Here is a 13,957-nt window from a genome sequence, read left to right on the forward strand (position 1 = left end):
ATTCATTTTGTTAGCTTTGGCCCAGCTTTCTAATCTTTCTAATCATAGGATTCTCAACATTTTGAGTTATTTTTTAATGAAGTTTCTAGACATTCAAGACAAAAGCTTGAATGTCTAAAGCCTTGTGGCCTAAGGGATAGGCGGAGCTGTAAATTATCATTCTAGAAGCAGCCTCAGCAAAGTACAAATCTGCCAATGCATGCAATGGGGATTAATCCTGATCCAAGATTTTTTCAGCACAATACACTGGGAATTTCTCATGGGAATTATTTCTTGAAATGAATGGGAGTGGTGGAGGGAAAATGTACTTCTGTTCTTGCGTAACTCCTATTCACAGCAATGCAGCTTGTACAGGGGAAACTCTTGATGAACTGTGCACAACCCATGCCACACTCATGAGGATTGAGAGCATGACCTGTCAACTCCAGCCTTCCAGATATCATTCGTGACATTCGTAAAAGATTGGAAATCCCTGATAGACTTTTTGGGAAAGAATGGAAATGAACTGATGGCAGTTGGTTAGTATGAGATAGTAAGGAGGAGGTTAAATGTAGATTACAGAGAGAGGTATGAATTTTTTATATATATAACAGTAAGATAGTTAGTCATCTAAATATTGCCTTGCTTTTTTCTCTATGGTTTTTCTTTTTCCTTCTGTGTTTGTTTTACTTTTCTAGCACTATTTCTTTTTTTCGTGACTTTTGTCCTTTGTTGGTTTAATATTTTTAATGTATGTATAAAACTTCAAAAGAAAAACTTTTAAAAATTCCAGACTTTCAGCTAGAGATTCAGTCAGCAGAATCCAAAAAGAATTCACAAGGATGAGTGTGCCAGAAAAACAGTTGTATTGCATATGGATATAGAGAGACCAGCACATTTATTTTCCCTGTTTGAAACCAATTGTTGTTACAAGAAGTTTAGGGTAGTAGTTTTACACTCACAACCACCCTGTAATGTGGATAAATCTCTGAGACAAGTGACCAACTAAAGGCCACAAAATTTGGGAATTTCAAACCAGCTTGTTCAATACTCCCTTACACCAAATTAGCTTGTTCAAAGCCACACAGGATAGTAGAAAGAGGGTCAGACTGTAAGCAGGAAGATTTGGGTTCACATTTCACCTCAGTCAGTTCCAAACTGAGCTGACCAGAACTTGTGTTCACTCAGTTCAGAGCACGGAAAAGTTATTTTTTTGGACTGCAGCACCCAGAATCTCCCAGCCAGTATGGCCAATCTCTGCTGCAAAAAATCAGCACCAACGAGGGAGTTTATCAGACAAGGAAATTGGAAGTATAATTCAATGGCAATCTGAACGCAATCATGGGGTTTCGCGTTATTGTGTGATAGACTACCACACGCAATTTCAGGCAATGAGAAGTCAGTCCGAACGCAATCATGGGGTTTCACATTATTGCATGAGAGGTGATCACATGCAATTTCGGGCAATGGGAAGTCAGTTCGAACACAATTCGAATTCATGTAAATTTGATGAACTAGCGAATTCACATGAATGTGTTCTGGCCCCACTTTCTTTTCATTCGAAATTAAGTGAAATTCCTCCTGTGTGATAAACTCAGAGGTTATATATATAAACAAATTTAGGGGCTAAAAAAGAATGTTGCCCCAAATATATACACATACATACTAAATAAACAAAATCTAACTCCAATAAAGCTACATAAATGTAACGACAGGGTTAGATAGAAATACAGAATGGTTAAATAAAGTAATAGTTTATTTAAGAATCACAAGATTCTGGAACAACTTGTTTCATAAATACGCTTCTTCAGATTCCTCAGTAGTTTCATGTTTTTTCTTGATACAAGTACAAATACAATTGGGGCTTGTCTACATGGATTCTTTACTCTGAATTCTCCTCAGGCTCACTGTGCCCTGTTTACATGATGCAAGTCCAAAACTCTGAATCAGGTGTGGACTTTTTTCCGCACCTCAATCAGCCTTTCCTCTCCTTATCCCAAACCAAAAACCTTACCTTTTGCTCCAGGTTTTCATTTCTCTGCACAGCAATGATGGGCAGTTGCCTTCCCACATGGTTCCCACATAGACTCGCTGTGGGTGCGAGTCACTCTGAAGTCAGAATGAAGCATCCAGCATCAATAACATGACTGGGCACTTTATTTTGCCCTGAGTGGGAGGTGGCAGACAACAGGGATCATGTGGGAAGGCAGCTGTTCATCATCAATGCAGAAAGAGTATGGGGAAAGTATGCCCCCCGGTACAGCTGTGAATGATGGCCTCCACATCAGTGGAAGACACATCCACTTCTAAATTTTAAGGAAACTACTTTAAGCCCTTTGCTGCGTGCCCATGACATGCTAGGGTTGCACACGCCCCGCAACCCTAGCACGTTATGGGCGCACCGCAGCTGCGTGGCACCATTCAGATGGTGCGCACAGCGATGACGTGCCAGCAGTGCAGTGTCCAAAAAGGGCTGCACCACTGGCACATCATCACGCCATCACTGGTGCTTCCGCGCGCTCCTTTCTTGCTGCACAGCAGCGCTGCACAATTTGGTTGCTATGGCGCTGCTGCAGAGCAAGGAGGGGCGCCTCTCCGGTGCCTCTTTTTGGCACTCTGTACCGCGTCCTTGATGCTGATGCAGAATATGGTTCAACACTTCTGATAGTGCTTTTAAACTTCTGACTACAACCCAGAGTGGATGCGTCACCCCACTGACATGGAAGAGATCAGCCACCACCACTTCTGAATTTTCACTTTTTCATACACAAAATAACACAATTGCTTACCTTTAGTGCTTCTTCTGGGACTTTATGTTGGATGTGTTCTAACACATACATATTAGCATGTAAAGAAAACATTAAGGAAAGACACAGGTTTAGAAAAACTCATATACTGTTACATTAACAGAAACCAGTGGAAACCACCTCCCACAAAAGTACTGCAATTGCATCTCAAAGAGCAGTCATGTTATGAAGTTCTCATACAGAAATAAATCTTTGGAAGAAATATATATTTGGAAGAGTGGTTAGAATAGCAGCATTATTAAGAAAGAAGCAGGGCAGATTCACCCTCTAGTACAATGTTGTTATTTAAGATTGGAGCGTGGTGTACTTTGTAAAATTGACTATTTTGTCAGAGTTTGAGAAGGAAGATAAGCAAATAATTTCTTAGCCAAAATTAGACTTACGAATATCTGGGGAGGAGAAGATATTGGACACCTTTAATGTCCAATCTGCATTAGTGAAAACATGACAGCCAGTGTAGTGTTGGACTTGGACTCTGGAGACCAGGGTTCAAATACCTGCTCAGCCATGGAAATCCACAGGGTGACTTGCACATGTCCCACTCTCTCAGTCTCAGAGGAAGGCAGAGGCAAATCTCCTCTGAACAAATCTTGCCAAGAAAACCCCATCATCACCTTAGGGTCACTGTAAGTTGGAAATGGCTTGAAAACTCACAACACCAACTTAATGAAAACACTACGACAAAGTGCTAAAATGGTGAAGACATTTTTCTGTTTTTATTATTGGTGATGGCAAGAAGGGGAGAAGAAGATGGCAGTCCCTGGGAATAGGAGAATTGATCACAGATGGAAAAGGTTATGAAAAACCAAGGAATTGCAAAAAGACTCACAATATACAGTATGACCCTCATATCTACAGGGGATACATCCCCAGACTTAACATGGAAGCATGAAACTGCAGATAACAGCAAACTCAATTGAAATGAATTATTTTTAGTGGAAGTTGACCACAGAGCCATGCTGGAGGACCTAGAAATTCCTAGGGAGAACACATCTCTAGATCTCTAGGTCCTCTTGTGCAACTTTATGATCAACTTTTGCCAGATACACACCACAGAATTGCACTGGAGGACCTAGAAAATGACTAGAGAGAACATATTTGTTCATATGTGGGTAAGTGAAACCACAGGTACTGGTCCCAAAAATACAAGAGTTGTACTGTATCTGAATAACATGGTTACAGATCAAAGCACAACAGCACAATCACAAAAAATGACACTACTTGGAACATGATTTATAGCTTCTTGGACAGAATCCAAATCAGTGCATGGTCCAATACTCCAGTCAAGAAATCCAGTAGACTGTGAGACTGAGAGGAATAATAATGCAGCAAGAAAAGCAAGAAAATAATAAGCAATCAAGAATAAGGGATGTCGGGAGAAGATTACATCTTTAAAACTCATGTCACAGAACAGTATCTAGGACTTGCCTACAACTAGAACAACCTGCAATAAAAAAAATCCCTAATCATTTCTACAAGGAAATCAAGTACTCAAATAGAAAGGAATGTGTGATTCAGAATCACATGAGAAGGAGAAAGTTAATGCTATGACATCATTCATCCTTGCCCCTTCCTTCAACCCCCACCTCTCCTCCACTTACACCTATCCATCCAGTTGCTATTAGATTAAGCCAGGCTTTCACTGGCAGAAAGAACATTTGCATCATTGCAAATGTCTAAGACATGACCTTGTGATACAGAGGGAACTTTATTTATTCCAAATAAATCTACTGAGGGGATGTTGTTCATGACAGAGCTTAGCTTTTTCAAAGAAATGGTAGTAGAAAGTGCAGCTAAAGCTACAACTTTTATCTGTTCACCTCATAGGAGCTTAGATACACAATAGTATAAACTCCAGTACAGAGCCTGCAAAGGTACCTTTGAAAAACAATTGGTTCCCTATATACCTTACAGAATTTGAGAAGTAATCCATTGCCATTATTCATTGCAATTTGAGGGGGAAGTAACTTGCATTATTTATTCTTCTTCTCGCTCATCTATTACTATTTCCTATTACAGGCAGCCTGTATTTTACGCAAAGGAACGACTTAGGAACCCTTCACATAATTTTAGCGTAAATTCTGGAACTCTATTTCTCTTACCTGAAATGAACAATGAAGTGTTCTCTCTAGGCATTTTCTAGATCCTCCAGCAAGATTAATGGTATACTTCTGCCAGAATTTGACCATGGAATCATGGTGAAAGACCTGGAAATGCCTAGAGAAGTGTTCTCCCTAGGAATCTCTAGGTGCTCCAGAGTGACTCTATGGTCAAAATCCAGCAGAGAAGCATTCAACAGAATCATGCTGGAAGACCTAGAAAATGCCTAGAGAGAACTTATTTTTTTCTGATGTGTGAAAGCGAACCCATGTTATAACCACCTCTATTGCTTACAACTTTTTGAGAGGAAAAAACATGGAAAGCAATGAGAAATGGCATAAAACATGAGAAATTTATGTTAAAATGTCTCTTAAAATGGTACTTTAAAAAGTAACCTAAAGCCATTACAGTACTTATTATATCAGTAAAGTAACTTCATATTTACTTCTCACATCTCTTTTGAAATGCAGTTTTGCTGCACCCTCACAACCCTAGAAAATTATTACCATGTTTGTAAACTCACTACTTTGAAGCTCTGCTCCAGGGCTTCACTGCCGCCCAGAGTAAATGCAGAAGCATATGGTGGTCTAAGTTTTATCTGAACTTTAATACACCTATCTAAGGAGTTATTCAGATGGTGTAAATAATCTGAGTAGAAAGTGGGTTGAATCTGAGAGATAAATCCCAGAGGTCCAAGAGGGTTCAGGAAAGGAAGAGGCACTAGGGACCACACTGCAAACATACAATGGCTAATGGAGCACACCAGGGAATTCCAAAAGAAAGCCAGCATGTGCTTTATAGACTATAGTAAAGCCTTTGACTGCCTAGATCATGAAAGGCTATGGAACGCCCTTAAAGACATGGGAGTACCAACACTCTGATAGTTCTGATGATGAATCTCTATTCAGGACAAGAGGCTGCAGTCAGAACAGAACACAGAGAAACAGAATGGTTCCCAATTAGCAAATAGGTCAGACAAAGCTGCATCTTATCACCCTACCTATTCAACTTATATGCTGTAAAAAAATCAGGCTTGGACACAGGAGGGGGGTGAAAATAGGAGGAAAAAATATCAATAATCTAAGATATGCAGATGTTATAATAGTAGCAGAAAACTTCACAGACCTGGAACAACTACTAAGAAAGATCAAGGAAGAATGTGCAAAGGTAGGTTTACAGTTGAACATAATGAAAACAAAAATAATAGACATGGAGGCCATGGACCAAATACACAAATTCAATCTAGACAGTGAGAAATAGTAAAAGAGTTCTCATACCTGGGAGAAAACACTGAGAGAAACGGGAATAGCAACCAGGAAATCAGAATAAGATTAAGAATGGGGAGAGTGGCTGTGAAAGAACTAAAAAAGATTCTAAAATACAAGGATATACAGCTAAACACAAAAGGTGGAATCACACAAGCCATTGTATTCCCTGTCATCATGTATGGATGTGAGAGCTGCACAGTTAAGAAAGAAGACAGGAAGAAAATAAATTAATTTGACATGTGATGTTGGAGAAGAGTGCTGAGGATCCCATGGACTGCCAAAAAGACAAACAAATGGGTCCTGGAGCAGATCAAGCCAAAAATCACCATGGAAACCAAGATGATACTGAATCTGCCATATTTTAGATACATCATGAGAAGGCATGACTCACTGGAAAAAATGATAACGCTAAGAAAGGTGGAAGGAAACAGAAAGAGAGGAAGGCTGCATGCTAGATGGATGGACTCTATGAAAGAGGTTACAAGTATGAATTTACAGGAACTAAGCAGAGCAGTGGAGGACAGGGGTTCTTGGAGATGTCTCTCCACAGGGTTGCCATGGGCCAAAATCAACTCAAGGGTGGTTAACAGCAAAAAGGTTTGTGAATTGGTCGACTCTGGAGATCAGGGTTTGATTCACTCTCATCTACACAAACCCACTGGGTTTCCTAGGGCAAGCATACACTCTCAGCTCCAGAAAACCCTGTGGTTGGATTGGCTGAGAGTCACCAAAAGTTGGAAACAACTTGAATGCACACAACAACAATCATATCATTTATCTTCTCCAGGGGATTCAGGAGTAAAGCTTCATATCCTAATCTGAGGAAGACCAGTGCTTGAGAAAAGATGACAGGAAGGTACAAAGATCAAGTTAATGGTGTTTAAAACATGCCTATTGCACCCAACAGCCAGGCTGGCATGGCATTTCTAGCCATAAACAAACAGCACAAGGAACATCCCATAAAAAGATGAAATTACAACAAATTCCATGGAGAATTTCCATGGAGAAGACTTTAGATTGGTCACATTCACAGTTGTACAGGACAGTTAGTTTGTCCTTTGTCCACGTGATGAAATGGGGGGAAGGCAGGAAAGATCATTTGCACAAGTCTGAAGATGCAAGAAAGAACTGTAAATGTTGCAGTAAAAAAACTGGCCAAGGACAGGACACATTTTTGGCACAGTTGGGAAAACCTCCTAGTTTTTTACACGGCAGACAGATGCATGCCCTTCTGCACGAGAACACTGCTGACTCAGGCAATGTGAAAAGATGGTGTGAGCCACAAAGAGCTGAATGAGAAGGAAGCTGGCAGAATGTTTTTTAAAAATATGACTAAGACAGTAAATAGTGAAGGAAAGAAACCAATCTGCAGGAATCAGACCTATGATTTTGTTCACAAGTTATTTTATTTCAACAAAAGAGTCCTTGTAATCTGTCCTCACCAACATACACACACCGCAATGACCTCAACACACACAAGGACTTTGGAGAGACCTATGACCAAGATCTAAAATGCCAGCTTTACCATAATCTGCTTAACACAAAAACAGAAAGGGAAAAACACTCAGCAAAACACTGCTTGCCACATAAAAGACATGTGGCAATAATTCTTGTGTTTGCCCAGACACACAGTCAGAATAGACAGAGATGAAGTAAAAAAGGGGAAAAAACAGAGAAGAGATAGGAATCATGACATCATTCAGGAAGTTGTTTAAAATCGATGCCTTACTAATCAGGAGGCAACTTTTGCCACTGACCTGATTATTTTGAACTATGGTTGTTTAATGAGGAAACAGTCAATGGGAGTGAGGGAGGATGAGAAGAGAATAGGAGGGTGCACATGTCTGGGATGCACACCACAGACCATACCATTGTCATATGGAAAGGCTCATCATAGAAAATATAGGATAAAAGGATCTTCAGATCTTTTATAGATAGAGGCAAAAAAATTGCGACATAATCTTCCTATAATCATACCTGTCTCACGCCCACAAATATGGTCAAAACAAGTAAAAAGAAACAAGAGGAATGAACAACAGAACAAAGTGACATGTTGTTTTTTTAGAGACAAAGGATTTCAAAATAATCAAAAGTAATCACATATTGCCTTCAAATAACCATTAAAATAAGCACTGGGCAAAATAACTGTTCTGAACAAGAATTCCCTGCTGAGCATCGGCAGTACAAAAAAGTAATTTTTCCATCTTCGGAATAAAATTCTGGCTAGCTTTCCATCTCGCTTTATCCTCTGTTCCAGTTCCAGTTGTGAGATAAATTGGACCGCATATTGGCTTTGCAGGGCATATCCTTTTTAAGAGCAGGGGGGAGCTCATCTAACAAAACAAGACAACAAGCATTTTGCATGGGATCAGTGGAAGAGGCAGAATAAAGTGAGCTTGTATCTTTTGAATTAAGGTTGATTGGTTGAGCTGTTTAGAAGCTTTTTTTTGGGGGGGGGGGGTTATGCTGTGAACCATATGCTCTACTTGAGTACATAGTTGATGGATGAAGGCTTCAGCTAAGAGGAAGTGAGTAACTGACTTGGTTGGAGACAAAGCTAGCAACCACTAGTCTTATGTAGTTTTCCTTCCCTTAGTTGCTCGGGTTTAGCAAACAGAATGAGGACAGTAGACATTTTGGAAGGACTTTCTGCAGGGGGGTTTGAGAGCAAACACTGGGATGCTGTTATACTGCCTAGATAGAGCTGAACACGGGAGCTATGTTCTTGCTTTGTATGCAATAAGTACAAGCCAGCTGTAGTGCTGGAGGAAAAGATACAACAGATTGAGGCCCATATATCTACATTCAGATTTATCAAAAAAGAGTCTTTCTGAACAGAGAACAGTACACTCTCCTGGAAGAATAACACACAGAAAATGCCTCTAAGGGAAAGGGAGAGGTCCAAGACACAGGAAGCATACATTGGGAAGAACATGAAACATGGAGATGGAACTATTAGGAACCATACTGTGACTCTGAAGCTACACAGTTAATTCCAAGCTCTCTCCTTGATCAGTGGTTATGGGCCGCACAACCACAGTCTCAGTCCTCAGAGATCACAGAAGACCCAAGAACAGTTTGATGGATGGAAAGGCTCCTGTCGTCGGTCCCCAGAGGAAGGAGAGATGTGTGGTGATGGTGAAAGATTCCCTGCTGAAAGGAACAGAAGTAGTGGTGTATGGCCTAACAAAGTGTCTCGAGAGCTGTGCTGTAATTCAGGGGTAAAAATTCCTGATGCAGCAGAGAGAGATGTCAAAATTCATGAAACTCACTGATCGCCCCATTTTGATCCACTTGAGGAAAAAACGATACTGCAAGATACAGCCTTCAACATACTGCAAGGGACTATGACACTCTGGATAGGAAACAGCCTTGGGCATAGGTTGTTATGTCAAAGAATACTAGAAGCAAACAACTGGCTCCACAGATGGTGTCACTGAAATCTGTGGATGGCAAGTCCATGGATACCAAAGACCACTGTACAAGATAAGATTTCAGCTAAACATTAGGAAGAACTTGTAACTGTAAGAGTTGTTCAACAGTGGAATGGACTATTCCAGAGTGTGGTAGTTAATTTATTTAGAGTATTTGTATCCCATTGTTCAGGCACAATGGCTCCCTTGGCAGCTTACAAATCATGAATTTGACAGACCTGGCTTTTCCTTCATTGGATGTCTTTAACCAGATATTGAATAGCCATCTCCCAGGAGTGCTTTAGCTGTGTATGTCATGATAGAAGGTTGAACTAGATGGCCTATAGGAGCTCTTCCAACTCTCTTATTCTGTGATTTTTAGAGATGCAAAATTTACTCTACACTCATAACATAATGTGGTTTCAAATAGCACAGACCTAGGTCATTCAGTGAGTTTCATGGCTGAAGTGGAATCTGAAATTGGATCGTTCTACCACAACATTTTGAGTTCTGCTCCCAACTGACTCTCAGAAAAGCAGGTGCATGAGAGCATGAGGATCAGGCCAGTGAAACGTATCAATGGGCTGCACCCTATACAAACAGCATTAGCTACCCGTGGTAATGATTCAATTCTATAAACCAATTGTCCAGATGTTGGACTGCCAGTCCCAGAAACTGTAGCAGTATAGCCAACAGTGAGAAATGACGAGACTGGCAGCCCAACAACAACTAAAAGCTATATAATATCATCCCCTGCTGTAAACCATAAGAATTAAAAAAGAAAAAGAAAAAAAGATATAAAACATAAAAACTGTGTGCAAGGTACCCTGTAACCCCAAAAGGATATCATAGCCGAAGCGGATCACATCGTTCAGTTTTAGCGTGATGTACTTCTGGTCAGGAATCCGTACGTCATTCACAAAAGTCTATAGAAAAAGAAGGATAAAATGGCATTAAAAAGACATTGCAGGGAGGAAACAAATGAGTAATCAACATGGGAAATTTTTGCAAGAACACCAGTTTGGCCTGAATAACTCATCTGACCTTTCTTGTAAGCAAACATCAGAGGCAACTGGTGACTTCCATGTCAGATGGTCAAGTACTTCACTCTTAGCTTTGGTATGAACTCTAAAGAAGCTCTCTGAGATAATGATAATGATGATATTTTATTTATATTCTGCCTCTCTGCGCAACACAACCAGGGCGGCTTGAATGTATCCCCCTCCTCTCCCAAGATTCAGCACCTTGGATAATTCGTTTAAAAAACTGGATTAAAATCCAGAGCAGATTCATTCCCTCATGGACATGGCGGTCACAAGCACCTCTGCCAAGTATTGGCCAATGCATTCTTTCCCTCTAGCCCTCTTCTCTACCTACTTCCATGCTTCTAAAGAAGTTTCCAACAGTATCAGAACACTTTCCACCCCAAAACTGAGGCCACAGAGAAGCAGCAATCATACTGTCCCAATGCTCTCTCCAGATGTTTTCTTAATCAGAAATATCCATATGCTGCTCATGCTGGCCCACAAAAATGTCATTCTGGAACTCAAATGGAATAACAATAAATACTTAGCATTTCTCTGTCATGTGAAAATAAAAAGCTTTTAAGATGCATCATGTCAATAATCCTTACAACTACCCTTTAAGGTAGACCACTTCTATGATTCCCTATGTTCCCAGCAGGGACCTGGACTTCAAAGATGTTTATTCACCTTTTGAGTTGTTGCCTGTAGGGAAATCTGAATTAATGATGTCCTGTTTTGTGGGCTGGTCTTTTAGCTAGTAAGTTACAGAAGTCTAGAAAGTGCTGTGTCTTAAACTGAAAGAGGAGTCAGAGTTTGGGGGCATGGGATGCTATTTTGATTAGAAATCCCAGAATCCCCAACGGAGCATGACCAGTGGACATACTGAATTACAAGTGTGGGAACTGTAATAGAAAACCATGGTTTTTCTCAGGTCTGAAGGGAGCATTATTTCTTGCCTGAAGTGGTATGTAAAACCCACCAAGGCTCAGATGTCCAGGGAGAAGAAAAAATAAAGAAAAATGTCTTTATACAAGATTGTGCTTCAATAAAGGCGATCAGGTTTCCAGATGCTCCTTGCTTTTAAGTGGTTAATCCTCCTTCAAAACACACTCTGACAGATGAAAACAGATGTCTCTTATTTCTCCTCTTCACAATTTCTTACTATTTAAGAGACAGCATTTATTTTGACTGCTACTATGCCACGTGGATTTGTCAGCCAATGTTTTACTGAGATTGCATCAGTCTCACAGGATTTTCTCTGACAAGTTGAATAGGAGAAGATCCACTCAGAACTCACAGATCTCAGCTTGTAGTCATCCAGTCACAGAGACTGGATGCCATGAATGTGCATCTTCTATGTGCAGATGTAGCCAAAGTATCTCAAAGTGGCATCATCTATCTCTACGCTGCAGCCAGAAGTTCAGATTGCCAGCTCAGGATTATCCCAAGCCCTGACATTTCTGGGCCAAAACCTGATACCAAGGTGATGCCATTAAGCGCTAGGCATTAGCAATACTACACCTCCTCTGAACTATTCTTCCCATGAAAACCCCATGATAGGTTCGCCTCAGAGTCCTCATAAGTCAGAAACAACTGGAAAGCACACAACAACAACAAAAATTAGGTACCAACCACTGTTGCTCACATTGTATCATTTAAAGACCCACATACAGTACATACACACACACACACACACACACACACACACACCATATTTTCCTATTTGGAAATTTTAAGGGAGAAATAAAGTCCTCCCTCCATTCTCACCATCTTGAGACTTGCATCCCTCACTTATGCGTGAGGAACAAACAGAGGGTGAATGAATGGGGCACGTGCCTGTGGTGCGCCCATGCCTAAATTCAAGCCAATGGGGCTTGAATATAAGCGAAACTCTGTTTTCGCAAGGGGGTCTGGAACAGATCCCCCGTGAAAAAGGAGGAACTGTAGTCTGTAAAGAGGCTGCTTCCAAGCCAAGGTGACATGGAGGGATTTTTCCTTCTCACTTACTTGGGAGATGGAATAAGGAACATTTAACCTAGACCTGTAGCTCTCAAATTGTGGAGCAAGACTCCTGGGGCGGCACAAGAGTTGCTTAAGGGGGAACAATACTAAGAGGCTCTGATACCTCCTCTTGCTCCTCTTCTGCCCAAATCTTTTCTGTCCTGGAAAGGAAGAGAAGCAAGAAGGGGTTTGGAGCCTCTGTTAGAGGAGGAGGAGGAAGAGAACTATTTCCGTATAAAATGTTAAAATATTAATATACATGATTGTGTGAACAAAATACACACACTAAACAAATAAAATATTTTTATATAATATGTTGTGGGGGGAGCACAATGTCTGCATGTAGACATAAAGGCTGGGCCACAAGGGTAAAAAGTTTGAGAAACACAGATCTAGCCTACTTCCTTCTAGCCAGAAAAGGCTGATGCAGAGCAAAGTAGAGGATAAGCCCTAACCTTAAAATAAATGGAAGTGAAGGAGGAAGCTAACTAAACAAAAGCATAGACCTCCTGCAAAATCTGTACAAATTGCAGCAAGAAATCAATTAAGCCTTGGAAACTGAAGCAAGCTGCTGCTCTTCTAGCTGAACTGGAGATAAGCATACAACCCCTTGTTCTTTATGGGAGATCAGCTCCCCAAAAGTGGAGGATCTGTACCCTCATGTCCTGCCTGAAGATGACCCTTGAAAACTGGAGACTCAGAGCCAAGCCCTGAGATTTGACAACCCTGAAAGAAACTCACAGCAGTATGATGAATTCAGTATGCTAGATAGCAACCAGTGTCAGGTAATTCTGTTTCCTATTTATTAGAGCAGGGTGTTCTTAAACTTCTGCCTGGAAAGGTATTTCCATAACTCAAGGCCCAAATATTTAAAATAAAAGACAGGCTTCACAAATATAAGAAACACAAAATAGCAAGCATAGTCAGTTTGGCAGAAGAGACTCAGTTTCTAAGGAATAGCCAGGAACAATATGTTTATATCAGGGCTACACTACAAGCTTGCTATGGAGACAGTGTGGCATAGTGGTTTAGGTGCTGCACTCTGGAGACAAGGATCCAAATCCCTGATCAGCCATGGAAACTCAGTGGGTGCCATAGGTTAACTCACACACTCTCAGCCTCAGAAAAACCCATGATTTGCCTTAGGGTCACCCTGAATTGGAAACAAATTGAAGGCACACAACAACAATAAGAAGCTTGTAAGATTTAGTAGGGAAAGATCCAACTGTCCTTCCCACCGTTTAAAAGGGTCCCTCTGCAACTCCATCATTATTCAAGAAATGTCTCTAACCATCAGCTATGGGGACTAAATCCTATATTAAATGGAACCAGACTTTGAGAAAGTCTGCTTTACTAGAATAAAA

The 13,957-nt window shown here is 40.7% G+C and overlaps 1 protein-coding gene across 3 annotated transcripts in view; it reads right to left on the minus strand.

Annotated features, from left to right (window-relative positions):
- Positions 1 to 13,957, minus strand: part of CEP170B (centrosomal protein 170B) — a 121,538-nt gene that overhangs the window by 77,118 nt on the left and 30,463 nt on the right. For all 3 annotated transcript variants that reach the window (XM_089522661.1, XM_089522660.1, XM_089522663.1), the window contains 2 exons: positions 10,413 to 10,493; positions 2,769 to 2,825 (listed from right to left, as the gene is read on the minus strand). In XM_089522661.1, coding sequence (XP_089378787.1) covers positions 2,769 to 2,825; positions 10,413 to 10,493 — 138 coding nt within the window. The remainder of the gene's footprint in view (positions 1 to 2,768; positions 2,826 to 10,412; positions 10,494 to 13,957) is intronic.

This window comes from Sceloporus occidentalis, unplaced genomic scaffold, assembly GCF_023333645.1.
Source record: "Sceloporus occidentalis isolate IW3139 unplaced genomic scaffold, rSceOcc1.0.p SCAF_4, whole genome shotgun sequence".
Lineage (NCBI taxonomy): Eukaryota > Metazoa > Chordata > Lepidosauria > Squamata > Phrynosomatidae > Sceloporus > Sceloporus occidentalis.